This window comes from Pleurodeles waltl, chromosome 3_1, assembly GCF_031143425.1.
Source record: "Pleurodeles waltl isolate 20211129_DDA chromosome 3_1, aPleWal1.hap1.20221129, whole genome shotgun sequence".
In the NCBI taxonomy this organism is placed as follows: domain Eukaryota; kingdom Metazoa; phylum Chordata; class Amphibia; order Caudata; family Salamandridae; genus Pleurodeles; species Pleurodeles waltl.
The window spans coordinates 706,582,697-706,602,757 of record NC_090440.1 but is presented as its reverse complement, the minus strand read 5'-3'; the positions used below and the strand labels follow the sequence as shown (position 1 = coordinate 706,602,757).

Sequence of the window (20,061 nt, the reverse complement as noted above, 5' to 3'; positions counted from 1 at the left end):
GATGATGGCTTTGAAGGTATAAGCAAAGAAATGAAAGACAATCCCATGAACCGACAGGCTTATGCTGTCCAAATGTGCTGTCTTTTCCAAATTATGTTTTATGAATTACATCACGGCAAAAAGAAAACTCCGCTACACATGATGACTGCCCACCCAATCTATGACAAGTGTCAAATTAGAGAGCTAATCACTTCAATGATTAGGATTGGTGTATCAAGAAGTTATAATGACATAGTACGAAGCAGTAACTTGTTAGCAGCTCATGCTGTAAAATCTTATGAATCTGACAGCACACCAAATTCCAAGTCACTTTACCAGGAAAGGATTTACAATTACTGCTCTTGATAATTTCGATTTTGAAGACAGCTCTTATCCATATCCTGCCATGGAGCTTTTTCAAGACTGTAACAATGAAGTAGATGCTGGAAAACAAGCTGTCAGCTGCACAAACAAAGCTGCAAACTTATAAAACAACTGCCTTGCCAACGTGTACAAAATCACTACAAGCCATTAACATGTCACAGTCTACCAGAAGGTTTCAAAGTGGCTGAGGCTATGGATCTGCTTCTGCCTGATGCTGCAGTCCACAAAGCTGATTTAACTGAATTTATCATATAGCATTTTCGGTGTAGACTGAAGGATGAAGAAAAGCCAATTCCTCCATGGGGTGGAATTTATGCTCTGATCTCTCAGAATACCGTCCCACTGAAGAAGGCTGGGTTTTTACCAGTAATACCATCTCCAGTCACAAACTATGCAACAGTGTACACAGCTCTAAAAAATTTCCAAAATGTGCGTGTTTAGCTTGAAGACCATTATCTCATCCTGTCAGTTTTCTGTAGCTGACATTTTTATGAGAAATCCAGTAGAATTTGATGATATTTTCTAATGATGGCCATTTTCCACATGACAAAAGTTGTGTTGCAGTGTGCAGGAAGTTATCTCAGGGGATGTGGCATAGAAGATGCACTTATTGAAGCTGAAATCTTTGGAAGCAAAACTGTCCAGTCAGTATTGAGCGGAACTCATTATGTTCATTCATTACAAGTTATGCTCATTATATCTGAGGCTATAGAAACATTGCGCTGGAATTTGTTCTGGAACAAGACCGACAAATTAGGTTTTGCATATCTTCTGGAACAGATGATCCAGAGACCACAGAAAAGCTCCAAGAGAATTGTTGGTCAGACAGGTTAAAGTGAATATATTGCTCAATGGTAGCTAGTTTACCACGAAGTCCTTTCTATTTGCAATGTTTTCAGAGAGATGACAAATTCAAAATTAATGGACCATCATGAAACTGTTCCTCACCATGGGAAAGATAGAGGAACATTTTAATAAACATGTTGACAGCCTTCTTCATTTCATTCAGCAGCATAGAAACACCTTTGAAATGACTGAGCCTGTGCAACTACACAACTTCGTGACCAGACAACATGTGGCTAACAATATAAAGACACATCTACTAGAAGTCCTGGAACATGAATCAAAACTATACACAGAACTGAAGCAGGAGGGATTTGTATTGAAAGAGAAAAAGCTGTTTAGCATAATTACTAAAGCTAAACTTCAACACTTTAATTGTCATGGTAAGAGATTCATCCAACCTGCGACTACAAAACAGGTTACAAAAAAAAAAGCAACTTTCGCAAACACATAGAGAGATGGATGTAGGAAAAGAAAGGGTTGAATTTATCAAGGACATTCTGTTGCATTATCTTCTTCCAACAAACACATTGGGGGTCATTCCAACTTTGACGGGCGGCGGAGGCCGCCCGCCAAAGTTCCCCCAACAGAATACCGCTACGCGGTCAGAAGACCGCCGCGGTTATTCTGTGTTTCCTGCTGGGCTGGCGGGCGACCGCCAGAAGGCCGCCCGCCAGCCCAGCGGGAAACCCCTTCCCACGAGGAAGCCGGCTCCGAATGGAGCCGGCGGAGTGGGAAGGGTGCGACGGGTGCAGTAGCACCCGTCGCGAATTTCAGTGTCTGCTAAGCAGACACTGAAATTCAAAGTGGGGCCCTCTTACGGGGGCCCCTGCAGTGCCCATGCCATTGGCATGGGCACTGCAGGGGCCCCCAGGGGCCCCACGACACCCCTCACCGCCATCCTGTTCCTGGCGGTCGAAACCGCCAGGAACAGGATGGCGGTGAGGGGGTCGGAATCCCCATGGCGGCGCAGAGGATTCAGCAGGGCAGCGGAAAACCGGCGGGACACCGCCGGTTTTCCTGTTCTGACCATGGCCATACCGCCGCGGTCAGAATGACCTGCGGAGCACCGCCAACCTGTTGGCGGTGCTCCCGCCGACCCCGGCGAATCACCCCCTTTATTTGATGGAAATACTGCAACAAAACCAGTGAAGGACAAACTTGTACAAGAGCTCGAAAAAAACGTTCACCTGAAGAATTTCAATTGGAAAAGGTGTCCTCATTGAAAACTGCTGTTGTGGTGGACTATTTGGCACAATTGCGAATGGTCAAGATTTCATCAATGCAAAACTTCAGCGAGATCATTCAGACTGTCTTACAGATATCAAAGTCAGCGTGCGCCTTGCAAGAACTGCACATTGTCTTTTACAGTTATCTTGAACTATCTGTCAAAGAATGTGAAAGAATCAGACGAAGGTCTACAAGTGGAACAACTGACCAAGCATGAATCACAAATTCAACATCTATACCTGTGCAACTTGATAAATTCTGGTCATCAACATTGTCCAAGATGAATTTTGAGATGTTAACTCACCAAAACATTGCTGATGCTTCAGTGAACACTGAATTTCCAATTCTTGCAAGTGGAATGATTGTCAATGAGGAGTTGGTGCCTACAGAGATACATTCAAAAGGTATGGGCCATATTGTTCAAGAATTTAGCAGCAAATTGGAGGAAGCTGACCCTCGTGCTGTGCCACATGTTGAGTGGGCTCTTCGAAATGGTTTCAATCAAGTCACTGTACTGTGAACTGACACAGATGTTATTATTGTGCTACTTAGATTTGTTGCAATGTTCATAAATCAAGGATTGTCAGAGTTACAGATACATTATGGGGCAGGGGAGAAAAGATACTTGGGGCCTGATTACGATCAGATACTCACAAACGTGACGGATATCCCGCCCGCTGTATTACAAGTTCCATTATATCCTATGGAACTTGTAAAACGGTGGGCGGGATATCTGTCACGTTTGTGACGGAGTATCCCATCCGCCAAGGTCGTAATCAGGCCCTTAATCCTGCTTCATATTCTGTACAAGAAAACTGACCCAAAGATGCCCAGTGTTCTTATCAAGGCACATATTCTTGTGGGTGATGATACTATAAGGAAAATTGGAACAAAGCTTGGAGCTTTAACTGCTGAACCTTTCTAAAAGCATTTGCTGAGTTAGAAAAAGAATGTGACTTTAAAGATGTAGAAAAATACCTTGTGCATGTATGGAAAACGAGTTCTGACTGTCACACATTTGACGATCTTCGGTACAGTGAGTTCCAGAGATCAGTCCTGCTAAGTGACCTTCCACTGTCGTAATATTCTGTGAGTGGACACATTAAAAGAGCGTTCTACTTGATCAGAAAATTTGTAAATGTTTTGGATAATGCATATTTAGAGAACAATCTTTGTGAATTTGGTTGGGAAGATATTGATGGGGTGCTAAAACCTATGAAATCTCTAATGCCTCTACCCACAGAACTTACACATACATGTACTTGCAAAACCTATGCTACAAAAAGATGTCCCTGTCGCTTGACTGTTCTCAAATGTTCAACATTCTACAAACGTACCATGAGTGATTGCTGAAACAAATAAATAAAGTGAACTATGTAAATGTGTCTAAAACAGGAGTGCTAAACATTATTTTTTTCATATTGAGAGCAAAAATATTTTTGGTGTATACATAAAAGGATTAAAAAACATTATTATTAGTTTAATTTCTGTATGTCTCTACTTCCTGTATTATTGCCACCATTTTGGAAAATGGCAGAAGGGTTGCTCTGAGGAGGTATTTTCTATCTCTACAAGACTACTTGACCCCCAAACCTATGTTTTGACACCAAAATGAAGTATATAGGTCTCAAAATCAAAAATTAAAATCTCTGGACAACAATTTTTTTATGGAGTTATAGAAGGGGACCGGGATTATAACAAGTATTGTAGTTTTGTAAGCTGGATAATGATTCAAAGGCAGAGAGAAGTTACTTTTTGAGAAACCAGTAAAAGCAGGCAGAGAATAACCTCTGCCAACTCACCTGAATTCTACGTATCTACGTCATCCATCTTTGGTGTATCTACAATCTCCAAAGAAAAATGTGATCCCCATTGTTGGGCTGTTTGCACAGATAACTGTACTGTATTCCTGGTACCTGTGTAAATGGGTGACTGCTTGTGTGGTCCTCTGTATGTATTGATGGCCTCCTATGTGGCGGTCTATCTGCAAATATGCCTGTATGTTTGGTGGTCTGTGTGGTTGCCTGTAGATATGTTGGTCTGAGTGTGTCCTGTTGTGTGGTGCCTGCATGTGTGCATGTATTTATGCTGTGTGTGCATGTACCAAACGAAAAGTAAATTTATTGACTTTGTGGTTCTTGTTCCTAATACGGATAGTTCAACCTGTTCAACCTGTCATATCATACGAGTCCCTCTTTTAAGAAAGTGATGTTGTGCAAATAAGGAGTTATTTTGTCCGTCAGGTAAAGGGAATCCATACCAGGAAAGTTCTGACCAATCAATTACCCAAATTTAAAATAGGTTCTTTCAGGGATGGTGAGCCAGTGCAAAGATCTCTGAGATCAAACACATAAACTCAACTCCCTAGAATTCTGTAGATACTAATGACCTTGTTCTGTCCCTGCTTGAGTATCCTCTCGCTTGCTTATGAGACCCATTTCCTTAGAGACTGGTGCAGCAATCAAGCCTTGAGTGGGCAACAGTGAAACTCGGTTCTCACATCTAACCGGAGATGCATGAGTCTCATTTATTACCTGCCACGTGGTGATAGTGGGTGGAAGGGGGAAAGGTTCTTGTGCATCAATAGTCAGATCCTCTTGGCTATGCTATGACAGCTAATAGGCAGTTGGGTGACCATCAATACCTTCTATGGTTCAGCATTCATTGTCATTGGGTAGATCTCTTTGAGCCTGGACTCGTCCTACTGGTTGTTGAGCTTATCTTGTGGTTTGGTGGCTCTGGGTCACTTGGGCTGGGTATTCCTGGTATTCAGGCCTACCTGGCAGTTGGATGGCACTGGGCCACCTTGGTCAACTCCTCTTCACTGTCAAAGGTCATCATCTTCACCCCACTACTGGCAGCATACTTTATGTGTGAGAGCTGCTTGCAGGGGTTGGCATAAATTATTCTGTCCGGTGAGACCCCCAGGCCTAGGACCAGCTCTATCTCCCCCTGCAGAATGGACACAACGCAGAAGATTAAACTGATCACAGCACACAGAACTGTAGGATTTAAATAAATATTAGCAATTTCCTCCATTATATAGTGCACACTAAAAGCAACATTTTATCTGCATGGTAGTGGAAGATGTTAGTTAATATTTTCTATCTAATTTAATTGACATCCAAAGGATGAAAGGCTGGATCAACTGCTCTTACCTTCTAATCTGTGATTTGCAAGTTACAACCAGATCTTTGCAGCAGCCACATTAAAACAATAATTCATCATTGTGCCTCAAAAGTCCAATGCTGTTCTCTTCGGGCCCCTAGAGTGCAATCTCCCTGAGATGCCATTTACTATTAGGTATGGGCCTCACACCTGCCCAAAATGTCCATTAGAGATCATTCTAATGGTGTCACAGAGAGTTGTTGTGTTTTTATTCAATAATCGGCTCCATCAATTATCATGCCAATACTAATGTATCATCAGAATGTTTCCAGTAAACAGCGCCAGTTATTTTTCTGGTGATCATTGTATTGTATGAATTACGTTAATATAACACTACATATCCCAAAGAGCTGATGACATGCTCTTGAAGACGGGTAGCATGCTCCTCTGTAGGGTGTACGTGTTTGAAAGGATGTGGGTTTGTATTGTGTTCTATGGTGGAAGTCGTCAACTCCAATGACCGATCAGCTATTTAGCCAGTAATCAGGTCCCCTCAATGATTCCAATGGCAACTATAGTGCATCAGTGATTGTGACAATAATCATGCCTCACTAACATATACAAAAAAGTTATGGATAGAATGCTTGAAATAATCTGGGGGAATGCAGGAGAGAACATGGCGGCCAGCTAACGAGGCCGCGGGGGGTTTTGTGTGCCGGTCCTGTTACACACATACATGTCACGCCCCGGCTTTTTTCCTAATTGCAGCAAAAATTAAAGAGGCATAAAGACGAAAACTTACTCGCCTTGGAGGGGATAGTGACAAACTTCAGGCCCGCGATCTGGATGCGGGCCACCTGCGAGCTAAGGCGCGGGAGGCACGAAGCAGCTAGGGTTCCCCTCTGGGGGAACCAGGGAAGCTCCAGCACAAGCTACATTGCCAGCACAAGTTACACAGCAGACGGGAGGGTGCCGTTTCTGCTGGAAGACAGGAAGTCTTGGGGAATTTGGTTCCCCACTCAAACTGAGCCACCAAAAGCGGTACTGAGTCCCTGCAGGGGGGGTGACTGCTGCTCCTGATCCCCCTCTACTATTTTCCCCCGGAATGGAAATAATTACAATTTTAGTATGCAGAGTACGAGGGGGCTCAATTTGGGAAAAAGGAGAGGAGGAGGTGGAGTCAGGAAGAAAGGGGACCTGTCCTATTCTTTGAGAAGTAGTAAGAAGAGCCCTAGTTCAAAAGGGAATTTGGCCCCCCAGGTTGGGCCCACCCCCACAAAAAGAACTGGAGAACTACTAAATCTTCTGTGGTGGATAACCAGGAAACGAGAGATAACAATAGTACCAGGCATACAAGGGTGGCTGTGCTGAATTCAAGACACTCCGAATAGGGTCTCAGGAAGTCGAGGATTACTCAGTTTCTTAGAACATATTTAAAAGTTTTGCCTGGCACGCAGGAGAAGGAGATGGAGGCAGAAGGGCATTGAAATCCTGGTTTTAGTACAGGAAGGAGTGTAGAGGGCAGCCAGGTTCTGCAAATTGAGCTCTCTCCTAATAGGTTTCATCTATTAGAGGTGGATAACCTGCACCAGAGTAACAGTAGTGGGTTTTCGAGTCAAGAGGATGGGACAAGTGTTTCCAAAGGGGTTTCTATCACGCATCGGCAGGATTTAGAGACGGGGGAGGCAAGATGGAGATGGGGACCTACAACAGAAAGAGGTTGCTTCCCCCCAGGGGCAGGCTTCAGATGATGAACCTCTTGCTCAGTCTATTGCAGGGATGATACGAGATTTAGCAGTGGAGGTTAGGGGAAGTTTTGAGATTTCGAATTCAAACCAGAAAGAGATAAGAGGTCTATGTGAAGCTCTTGGGGAGAAATTTGACGATCTTGCAGAACGAACAGCTGCCCTGGAAATTGAAGTCTCTGATTTGAGGACAGCCATGGAAGAGAACAGAGAGGCAATTCATCAAGTGAAACTGGGGGAAGAAAACCTACAAGTAAAACTTGAAATGATGGAGAATAAATTGAGGAGGAATAACTTCAGGTTTTTAAAGTTCCAGAAAAATTGGAAGCAGGGGATCTGAAGAATTTGGTGGCCCACTTGATTAAACAAGGCACCCAGCTTGAAGATGAGGAAGAGGTCTTGCTAAAAGATATTCAGTGGGTGCATAGGGACACTTTTAGGAAAAACACCAATAGGGATAAACCTAGAAAGATATTGGTTTGCTTCCATACTTATGCCATTAAAGAGCATATTTTAGCTGCTGCACTAAAAAAAGGACTTTAACAGCTGAGGATATCAACTTTGATATCAGATCGGATTTATCTACTGTGACACTGAATAAACAGTGGGAGTTAGGGAAATTGATGTTTTGAAGTGGTTAGGGGCTATGGCCCAGCTGAAATTCCCTGCTTCCTTGAGGGTGATGGCAAATAATAAAATGTATACTTTTAGTGGAACCAGAGAAGTAGACGGTCTAATTAAGACAATAGATAAGGATTATCAGCCGTTGGGTTAAAGTATATCTATAGTTGATTTTGGACCGGGAGGAGCCTCTCACGGTGAATTCGCCGTGTGAGGAGACAGGGTGGGTTCTCTCAGGGTAATGGGGGTGGGGTTGAGCGATCGTAGAGGGAAGTGGGAGGTTTGGAGGTTGGAGAGGTGCACAGGGTGGGGAGCATGGGGAAAGAAGGGGGAAAAATGTGTCCTTACTCAGGTGTATTTGATATGAATTGGTTGTTAATCTCTAGGGATGTTGGCAGATTGTGTGTGAAGGCAGGAAAAGAGGATGAAGGGTAATGAATTAAGGCTTCTATCTTGGAATGTTAATTGGCTAAGGGTAAGGGGCAGGCAAAAGAGGTTAGTGCAATACTGTAGGGATGTCCAAGCTATGGTGATAATTTTGCAAGAAACGTTGTTTAAGCTGCATGGTTGGATTCAGCATATCTTATGTTCTACTCAGATGGGTGGTAGTAAAGGGGTGGCTATACTAGTTAAAAATCATCCTGAGATCTCTATCCAGGGAGGCCAGTGGATAACGCTGGCAGGTGGGTAACAGGGAGGCTGCTGGCTTTTAATCAGGTTTTTACTCTAGTGGGTTATTATGGTCCAAATAGGGGTGATGTTCAGCCCCTGCGAGAACTGTTTCAGCACCTGCTACAGCATACAGACCCAATAATATGGGCGGGAGATTTTAATATAGTGTTGGACTATGACCTAGAGTAGGGCGAAAATGAATGAGAAGATGCGATCCCAGGTGATTAATATGATGTCCCATTTTGGGTTACATGATATTTGGAGGGAGGTGATGGGAACAAGGCGAGGGTACACCTATAATAATAGGAAGTATAAACATCATCCAGGATTAATTATGTGTTAGTTGATGGGAGGGTGAGAGAGAGTGTTGAAAAGATTTTGCATGTTGGTGCACACCTATCAGATCTCTCAGCAGTGAGCGTGAGTTTCAAGCTCAGAGGGAATAATATGCAGACAAGATGGACATTAGATAGGACTCTCCTCCTAGATGAAGCTATTGTGGCAGACTTGAAAAAGGACACAGAAGAATTTTTCAAGTTAAATGTTGGCTCATCATCACCAGAGGTGGATTGGGATGCTTATAAAGCCTTTCTGAGAGGTAGACTGATGACAGCAGCCTCCTTTAAAAGGAAAGCATATAAAAACAAGATTAGTGTCTTGGAAAAACACATACAATCAGTGGAAAAAGAGTTCATAGGTAAAAAGGGCCAGGAAGAAGAAAAGGAACAATTAGCTAAGGTACTCCAAGAATCTCGAAACAAGCTCGCAGCTGAATTAGATAAAAGAATTAAGGAAAAATGTGAAGCTAATAGGATGAACTTTTTCGAATATGGGGAAAATTACGGGAAAATATTAGCTTGCCAAATAAAATCAAAGCAGATGAGGAACAAAGTGGTGGAGATCCAGGGAGAAAACGTATATAAATAAGGAAATAGAAGAGTCGTTTCGGGATTACTTTCGGGATCTCTATACAGAGAGGTTAGAAGTACTTTCAGGGTCGGTTCGGACCTAGTTACAGGGTGCAGATCTCACGGCCCTGGGAGATGAGGATGAGGATAAAGAAATTTTGAATGAAGGAATTAATCGGGCTGAAGTGGAAGATGCGATTTGTTCTGGGAAATTAGGGAAGGCGCCAGGTCCAAATGGGTTACCCCTTGAAGTCTATGAAATTTTAGGGGATAGAATAATTCATGTTTTTGTAGGATTGTGTGATAGTATTTGCAAGGAGGGGGCAGCGCTCACCCCCTCTTGGAGGGAGGCAACGATTACCTTAATATTAAAGCCAGGAAAAGACCCCACATGCTGCGACTCATACAAACCTATCTCCTTATTGAACAGCAATTATAAAAAATTTGCAAACATTTGGGCGAAAAGACTGGGTACGGTGGTGGGGAAATTGATCCATGCAGATCAAAAGGGATTCATAAAGAGTAGATATCTACATGAGCTAACACATGGTTTAATTGAGGCAATAGATTTGGCAAGCACATGTAAGGTACCCCTAGCGGTGGTGATGATTGATGCTGCTAAGGCTTTTGATATGGTTAATTGGTCCTATTTGATCATGCTTTGTGAGCTTCTCAATTTGGGAAGTAGGTTTATAAGGGTACTACGGTTGATATATCATAACCCAGTGGCAAGAATTTTAGTTAATGGCTCCTTAACTCGTCCCTTCAGGATTGAGAGGGGAACGAGACAGGGATGTCCTCTATCCCCTCTATTATTCAACTTATATATAGAACCCCTGACTTGTAAATTTAGACGCAACCCATTGATGGGAACTGATATAGGAAAGTAGCTTTATACGCAGATGACTTGATGGTTTATACGAGTAATTTAAAGCAATCCCTGCCTGCTTTGGAAGAGTTGATAACATAATTTGGAGGAATTGTGGGGTATGTGGTTAATAAAGGTAAAACGGAAGTCATGGCTTGAAATAAGCCAGAGAATATCCCCGTGGGGAGTGTTAAGATGAGTAGAGAGTTGAAATATTTGGGCATTACAATAATAAATGACCTGGGGGGGATTGCTGAAAGAAATTTTGTGAGAGTTATGACTGAGTCCTGTAAGCAGATGAAGAAGTGGGTAAATCTGCCTCTTACGATCCTAGGTAGGATCAATTTGGTTAAAATGACGCTTCTGCCAAAAATGCTATTTATTTTTAATGCACTACCTTTGAGATTTGAGAAAGAATGGATGAACAAATTCCAAGGCAAGATTAGTAGCTTTATATGGGGAAATAAGGGTGCACGTATAGCATGGAAAAAGTTGAGGCGGAGGAAAGAGAAAGGTGGGTTAGCACTGCCGGATCTACAACTGTATGCGTGGGCAACTTTTATAAAAAATATGAGGAGGGCTTGCGGTGGTGCTACAACCTCTGAATTGGGGCTGCTTCTAAAAGTAATGATGAAATCTGAGAAGGTCGTAGAGGAGGTTTTTTTTGTATAAATTTGGAGATCCCAAATGTTTCAAGAAGGTGAGATTCAGAATATTGGCTGATTCTGCAAAAATCTGGTATGAGATGAGAAGGGGCACTAACTTGCCATATTATAGCAAATATGCCCCCATATGGAATTCACCGGGCTCGCCTGAAAGGACAAAGGATGTTCTAGCTGCCCCTCTGAGGGAGGCCGGGTTGTGGCAATGGGGGCAACTGTGTACTGCAGAGGGCTTTATTCCCTATAGTGATCTCCTAAGGGACACAGCAGGAAATGTATCTAAATTCAAATATTGCCAAATAAGGAGCTGGGTGCAACAAACCAAAGGAGGAGTGGGTGGCACAAATCCAGTGGAGAGGTTACTCCAGAAGGGTGATATGGGTAAAAAAGAACTATCAAGATGGTATTGGACACTCCTGGATACAATAGATGGTGAATCTTCTTGGTCGAAGACATCTGGAAAGAACATCTCCTAGGAGTACAGACAACAGAGTTGTGGCAAGTATCTATAGCTTTGTTGTATTCTACAGTTAAACCGGCTTGTTTAAGAAGGAACCATTTATTTACAATTTACAGGGGTTTCTGGACCCCCAAAAAATTGTCAAGACTGAAGTCGGGCAATAAGATTTGCTGCTGGAAATGTGGTGTCGAATTTGTAGATGATTTGCATATGTTTGTGGAATGTCCACGTCTCCACCGGTTTTGGACAGAGGTGAGTGAATGTATTAATCAGATTCTACCCTTGAAGTGTTAGGTAAGCCCCTCTCTGATTATTTTTGGTTGTATTCAGGGAGATAATAGGATAATAAAAGACATGCAGGAAATGGATTAGCCTGTTGCCCCCAACGATTGTGGAATGGAAAGACTCATTAATGTATAACCTAGTATGTGATACTAGAGGGAGAGGAATAAGTGAGAAGAGTTCTTGAAGCCGTTAATTAATTGGTTCACAAAGTAGTAAAGTTGGTACTATGTTTACACACTTAGGAGTCCAAAGGAATGAGATGCTTAGCATTCCAGGGGGTTACCCAGCCCAGAGATGTACTGTTCCCTGGTCTGATAGTCTTATTTGTTGATCCACCTTGGTACTCTATCCATTAGACATTTCAGACCATGAGACTAAGAGAATGAGGACACAAAAAAAAAGAATGCTTGAAATAATCTCAACCACTCGTAATTACCTTAGGCCCATCCTAGTCCATTGTTATATTGCACTCCAGGCCATCTCTGTTTGGACATGGAATGGTGGTACTGAAGAAAGGTTTCCCAACCGAGATACATTATATGGAAAGGTGTGGTGGTCACTCCATTGTGGTTGAAATATTAACCATAACAAAATATCACAATATCGACAACCACTATATTATTGAGATAAATAGATGTGGAGTTAAGAACAGCAAAGGGCTGATTTATGTCTTGATGGAGGGGAATACTCTGTCTCCAAATTCCTCACGTTCCAGGCGTTGATGTATCCCACTATGCCTAAAAATGTATGAATCATGGGTACTGCCAGGAAACTTAGCTACGATGTCCGTGATGACATAATGGGCATCACAAACAACCTGTATGTTGAGTGAGTGGGTACACTTCCTGTTGCGGAAAATGTGTTCCAGATTAGCAGGGGGGCATATTTGAATGTGTGTCCCATCTACACACCCTATGACATGAGGAAAGTGGGCAATGCGGTAAAAGTCCAGCTTGGTGCTGTTAATTTCTGCCTCATTCCTTGGTAAGTATATGAAGTGAGACATGTGCGTGACTAAGGCATCTAGGAATGCCCTGAGGAACCTTGACACTGCACTTTGGGATACCCCACCTGCCACGGCAATGACCCCCTGATAGCTCCCTGATGCCAAGAGGTGCAGTGCGCATAGTACTTGCACATGCGTAGGGATGGCGCAGCCACGCAGAGTCTTGTGTTCTAGCTGTGGTTTCAGTAAATCTATTCATTCTAGAATGGCTGCGCTGCTAAGGCGGTATTTGTCATAGATCTCCTCTTCAGTTTGCTGAAAAAGAGTCTGCCTGGTTCTATATATCTTCTCCTGTCTGTGGCCCCTCCTCCTCCTCTGCTGGGCTGCGTAGACTCTCCTCCTCACTGCTATCAGGTATATCTCCGCCATCTTGAGTAACCCAGATGCCTTCTGGGTCCCCTTTTATACTTTGGTAATGGTTACCACCTGCTCTGAGTTAGTGGTAAATGGGACATGCAAACTGGGCTTTTTGCGACTAGTCGCAATTTGCGAGTTGCAATTGCATATGGGTTGCGACTCGCAAATTGCGACTTGCAATTTGCGGGTCGCAAAATGGGGTCGCACCGGATGCGACTCGCAAACGGGTCCCATCGCTTTTTGCGAGTCGGAAATGGGCTTTTTGCATCCCATTTCCGATTTTGCACTGTCGCAAATTGCGATTCGGCCTGTTTGCGAGTCGCAATCGTTTGCTACATCTGGCCCTATATTCCACCGTATTCCACAGTGATGAAGGGAGGCAACTAACCCTGAGGTACACCCTCCCTTTCTACAGTGTATGCCAGACCAAAAGTACACCTGTGTGTATAAAAAAATTGTGTGACTATAGGGTATGAATGCCTCGTATCTTGTATTTATGAATCACACTTCAAACCCTTTTGCTTATTAGTCAGAAGGCCTTCCTTTAGGGGGCATGCTTCATCATAGTACCTCTCCTCACATTGGTCATGGATAATTTACCAGTGTTGGCTACTATTATTATTCAAGTGGAACTCTTTCTAACCCTGCGTTTCTAAATTGTGGTGGTGATGTGTCTCAAAAGGGGAACCACAGGGATGGAAGTGGTGAGATTAAAACAACTTATTGTTGGCTATTATTTTATTGCCATGCAGCCTTTATAACACATCGTTAGCATGTAGGTAAGTGCCATGAAGTCTGGCATACATGTATTTATATATTTTACACTTTAGTGTGTGTGTATATATATATATATATATATATATATATATATATATATATATATATATATACATACACACATTTACTTATACACTTATATTTGTGTATATGAATAAATATATAAATACATGTATAGATATACTATATATATATATATATACATACAAATATATAAATACATGTATAGATATACTATATATATATATATAGTATATCTATACATGTATTTATATATTTATTCATATACACAAATATAAGTGTATAAGTAAATGTGTGTATGTATATATATATATATATATATATATATATATATATATATATATATATACACGCACACTAAAGTGTAACTTATAAGGGGGTCTCTGACACTAAACTATTGAATAGATCATTGGTCACCCCCTAGTCGGTTATTCGCATGTTGCGCTATTAGAGTATTTCAAAGAGGCCCTCCCGGAGGTGCGCAGACTGATAGCACTCTTACCTCTGCTTGCTAAGCATCAAGCAGCGATACACTGAGGTTGGTGTCCAGCACTGCGCAGAGCTGAGTGGTTTTGAGATGCGACTTATTAATAGGAGCAGCTGACGGCCTACAAGGAGCTGATGCCTGTACGATCCCAAACCAAAGATATCTGGTCCCTCTTGAAGATGTTTCTACGGTTACAGGCTGAAGAAAAGGTGCTAGATGTTGATCCGGGTGTAGAGGTAGCCGATAGGTTGATTGCCCTTGTTGCTGCCAGCCCCGCTCACTAGACAGGTGTATGAAACCAGTGGGTGGCATTCCCACTGCCCGCTCCTCTTGCAGATGATCTGGGCCTGCGCTTTCCCTTACTGAGTGGCCACCCTATCCCCTGCTCATCTCCCTCCCCTCCCTCTGTTGCATTAAAGTTAAGTTCACTACTTGTGCTATAATTTGCTGAATGCATACATTGAACACATTGCACTGTACTGGGCTGCATGCTAATTCGTATTGGTCTGTATGATGCCCTTAGCTGTTTTGGCTACAAATGTAATAAAAAAACTTTAAAAAGTGTAACTTAAAAGGGAAGCAAGGACTTGTTACAGTTTAGGGGGGGTGTAGTTTTGAGTGGTAGTAAGGAGATTTTAGGGTTCAGGAGTGAGCAGTGTGTAGGGTTAGTAGGGAGCTTACAGGGTTAAGAGGTAGTGTATGTCGTAGTAAGAGGTTTTTGGGCTCAGGTTAGGTAGTATTAAGGGGTACAAAGTGCTTAGAGCACAGGGTTAGGTGGTGTACAGGTGTAGTGAAGTGTATTTATGGGCTTAGTTATGGGTAGTTTTATGAGGTAGTTAGGGGTTTTAAGGGGTCAGGAGTGGGTTTAAGGGAGTAATCATTTAATTAAAAAAAAAAAAAAAAAATATATATATATATATATATATATATATATATATATATATATATATATATATATATATATATATATATATATATATATATGAATGTATATATATATATAGCGCTTTTTGACTTGGCTATATCTTTGGTGCCGTTTGATGAATCTTAATGACATTTTCCAAAAAAGTGTGCCCAAGGGTCTTGTTATGCATGGAAAAGTTTTGCAGTGGTCCGTCAAGAGGGCACGAGAAAAAGGAGGGGGTCAAAAAAGTATGTTTCCCATTTTAATTCCCACAGGGGTTTGAACACTACTACAGCCAGAACCGCTGAACAGACTTACACCAAATTTGGCAGAAAGGTAGCTTTTGGTCTGCAGATCACGCTTTTTCTTATTTTGTTTAAATCCGTTCAGTAGTTTTTGAGATTCTGAAGGAATGGAAATTTGTATATCTAGAGCCTCGGATTTAGGAAGATCTCCTACTGAGATCTGATTGGCTGCCAACACCTCAACCAGGAAGTGCTAGCCACCATTTTGGGACTCGAGTCCCAAAAAAACACACAAAAAAGACAACCCCTACCCTTGGTCCAGGGCCCCCCTAGCACCCTGCCAGGCCTAAAAACATTTTATTTTAATTCTTGGCAAAATCCGCGGCTGGACACGTGGATTTTGCTGAGAATTTTAAAAAAATGCAGTCTTCTATGCTTCTTGTTTATATTGCCCCTGGCTGGGGCAGGTCTGTGGGCTATTTGTAAAGTATATTGCTTATTAAAGCCCCAGGGGCCACCACCTCCCCAGAGCACAACCATGCAATATCAGGCAGCTGCGCAGTCCCCGGGGTCCTGGGTACCACCACCTCCTCGGGACTCTAATTGATGTGGGGGTGTGTGCAGATCCTCCCGGACCCTTGGGACCACCACCTTCCTGTGACTTTAATATTTAATGATGCGGGGGAGCGCAAGGACCCCTTTGGGGTGCACACACCCTAGGGCATAGATCAAGCCATATATCACATCTACCTACCGATTCTCCCGACCTGTTAGGCCTTTGTCTATCTTTTGGGCCTGACTCTGTGGTGAACATTTTTAACATCTACACTTGAGGGGCAAGGGGGGGGTCAAGTCTCCAAAACCCTCTGCGCCCTGGCAGTCCTTTTACAAAACTATCCCCGCCAGCATAAAACCATTGTGGCAGGGGACTTCAATGTCACATTCGAACCCCTTGACTGGGATGATCTCAGGTCCACAAACGAGGAGGATCGAGCATGGTCTATCCCCGCCCTGTCTATCCCACCCATCAAGAGATGGACGCAGGTCGCTGTCCAAGTCAAATCACTGACCATGGAGTTCGGGCTCAGGGCGTTAAATGGCAGAACCAAATCAGACACCAAAGGCCGTCACACATTCAACAAAACCAATCACACCAGCAGAATTGACTATTGTCTATTCGACATAAGACTATGGCCTCTAGTCATCGATATGACGATTGTTGAAAGGACTGAAAGTGATCACAACACTCTCTCTGCTCACACATTAGCTCTAGGTAATCTCCCGCCCATGTTTAACTCCCCAGCAGTAGCACCAGAGGGTATTAGTCTGGTTAACAATAAACGACACTTAAAGTGGGACAAGGTCGCGGCTCGGCCCGCACTCATCAACGCAGCCAATAACACCCTAAAATCCACACTTATGGACCTAGAGGCAGGTCCCGCAATCCCCTACCAGGAAATAAGCTTAATCCACACCTTTTGTTTCGGGGATATCGCAGCCCACTTCTCAGTACCCCCAGCCCATGACGGCAAACGACCCATAGGTAGGCACTGCTGGTTCAATAAGATGTGCCGGTCCCTAAACAAGCGCTTAATCCAAGCTATTAAATCCAAGGACCCCACCGCCATCCGCGTAGCTAGGAAGTCCTGCAAGTCAGCAATACACAAAGCCAAGCGTGACCAAGATAATAAATGGTGGACAGCACTCAGTGACGCTGTGCGCGAGAGGAACTCTAGTCTGTTCTGGTCCCTGGCAGCGCGAGGCCCAGAAACCAGTGGTTTGGACATCACAACCAATATTGCCCCGAAAGACTGGGTAGTTCATTTTAGCAGCCTGTACTCCCCTGGCCACGATAGCCCCATTCCTGTTCGCATGGGCCTCCACCTAAATCTCTCATTAGCACCCACCACCGCAGTACCCCAGTTGTTCTCCCAAAGTGACATAACCTATTCCCTAAGCACCTTAAAACGTGGCAGGGCCCCTGGATCGGACTGTGTACCAGCAGACCTGTTCTCAACTGACTTAGCATCCTGGTCAAGATACCTCACCATTATAGCGAACGCAATAGCATCTGGGGCGCCAATCCCCGAGTCCTGGAAAGCGGCTATTGTTATTCCAATCTTTAAAAAGGGCGACAGATCACTCCCTTGCAACTATAGACCTATTAGTTTAATTGACTGTGTGCAAAAAGTCTTCTGCCACTGCCTCCTAGGAAAGATCGAAGACTGGATGACTGAACATGATATCCTTAGTCCCCTACAAGCCGGTTTCCGGAAGAAAATATCCACCACTGATCAAGCCCTCAGATTCCTACTATTATATTGGAAAACAGTGTTTATTGGTAAAGGCAGCCTTTATGTAGCTTTTGTGGACCTAAAGTCTGCTTTTGACCTAGTACCTCGCAACAAACTATGGGACACTCTCTCTCGGATGGGAATCCCGGAGCATATCCTAGCCATATTGATACGACTCCACGAGGACAACTACGCACGAGTCGGGTGGGGCAACAAGGGGCAACTAACTGACAGAATCCACGTTTCTAGGGGTGTGCGGCAAGGTTGCGTCCTTGCCCCGACCCTCTTTTCTCTGTATATCAATGAAATCGTCCCCTCCCTCCTCAGAGTGCAGGCTGACGCACCTTCACTTGGCACACAAAAAATCCCAGTCTTACTCTTTGCTGATGACACTCTTCTGATATCCAAGAACCCTAGCGGTCTAAGGAAACTCCTCACGTGTTTTGAGAAATTCTGCTCAACACAGGGACTTGAAATCAATGCCACGAAAACAAAACTAATGACCCTCAATCCCCATAGATCTTTTAGAGGGAAGTTTACTCTAGAGGGCTCCACACTTGAGAAGGTGGGCATTTTCAGCTACCTGGGCATAACATTTACTGACAACATGTCTTGGAAATCACACATAGGAAAACAAGCCTTAAAACTAAAACAAACAACAGGGGTACTACTAAAAAACTTTCACCTCTCACACACAAAACCAATTCGCCCAGCAATACAGATATACGAAGCCCAGGCCGTGACCTCAGCGCTTTACGGGGCTGAACTATGGGGCTACACCAAAATCCAAGACATAACCATCGCTGAAAACAACTTCCTGAGAAACCTTGTGTTCCGCCAAGCACCCCACTGTTCCCCCTTTTTAAGGATCTCTGTATCAAACGCATTGGTCATAAAGCCCGCCTGCGTCCTCTGCTGTACTGGCGGCGTCTCTGGACCACCCCAGAGCTCGATATCTTTACTGAAGCTCTGCAGGTCATTTTAAAAGCCGACCATCTTCACAGAATCCCCTGGCTACGATACATCAAGGGGTCACTGTACTCACTCGGGCTCGATGATCTCTGGAACTCACCAACAACGTCCGTCTTCCCCTCGAAAAGCGAACTAAAGAAACTATACTGGCAATTGGCAAATTACGAAGATACAAGGGCTGCACTTCACACTACATTATCTTGTGACTTTGCCAACCTAAAAGAGTCATGCAAGTATGAAGCTTTTTGGGACTTAATCACGGCCCCAAGGGAAAGGAAACTGTACTTTCAGCTCCGCATTGGAACACTGCCATTAAGACTTTTCACCAGCAGCTGGTCACACAATGAATCATCCGCCTGCCCAGCCTGCAAAGCCCCCGTCGAGAATCTCCCTCACGTCCTTTTTGCCTGCCCTGCGTACACCGCCCTTCGCAGGAAATGGCTGGCCCCGGCATGCAGACTACTGGGAGTCCGCAGCTCTGAGCTAGCCCTGCGAATCCTCAGATCAGACACTAGGCCAACGCTAGTGATCGCCGTCGCCAAATTCCTCAGAGCTAGCTGGCTTGTTAGAGGGTCATTGTTATCTGTATAAAGACTCCAACTAAGACTGTCCCATCGTACTGTGCGAGCGCATTTTATTCAATTTTTATTTTTATTTTTTATTCCCTTTCATCATTATATTTATTATTATAATTATCATTTTGTGTATTTATTTGTATTTATTACTGCTTGCGCTTTTATGGCTCCTGTAGCTGCAATAAAGTTCCTTTGATTGATTGACATAGATCAAGTAAAATGACAGAGACCAATCAGGTTCCAATTCTTCCAGCAGAGGAGCACCAAAGAACTGTACCATGCGTTCATGGCACAGTTGAGCTGGTGGTATTAGCTCCATCATTCCGCTTAGCTCGGAAGGCACAACCATTACGTATCAGGAACAATAGTAGCAGTATCCCGCCGATCAATGCCAAAGTCACAGGAAAGCCGCCAAACACACTTGAAAAGAGTGAATGGATGGCTGAAGGAATGACTTCGAAGACAGTCTGGAAGACAGACATGAATCCACACCCGCCAGCCTTAAAGAAGTGCACCATCCCTGTGGTGCTTGATGTATTGAAAATTCTGGATACCAGCTCTCCAAAGTGCTTCGGGAAGTTGGTATTTAATAGGGATTGTATCTCAGCTGATGATCTTGCTATCTGGAGAGTATAAGTCTCTCTAGCCGATGTCAACG

General features: G+C 43.5%; 1 protein-coding gene across 3 annotated transcripts in view; it reads right to left on the bottom strand.

Annotated features, from left to right (window-relative positions):
- LOC138284531 (antizyme inhibitor 2-like) overlaps positions 1-20,061 on the bottom strand; it is a 142,369-nt gene that overhangs the window by 46,749 nt on the left and 75,559 nt on the right. For all 3 annotated transcript variants that reach the window (XM_069223409.1, XM_069223410.1, XM_069223408.1), the window contains exon 4: positions 5,216-5,388. In XM_069223409.1, coding sequence (XP_069079510.1) covers positions 5,216-5,388 — 173 coding nt within the window. The remainder of the gene's footprint in view (positions 1-5,215; positions 5,389-20,061) is intronic.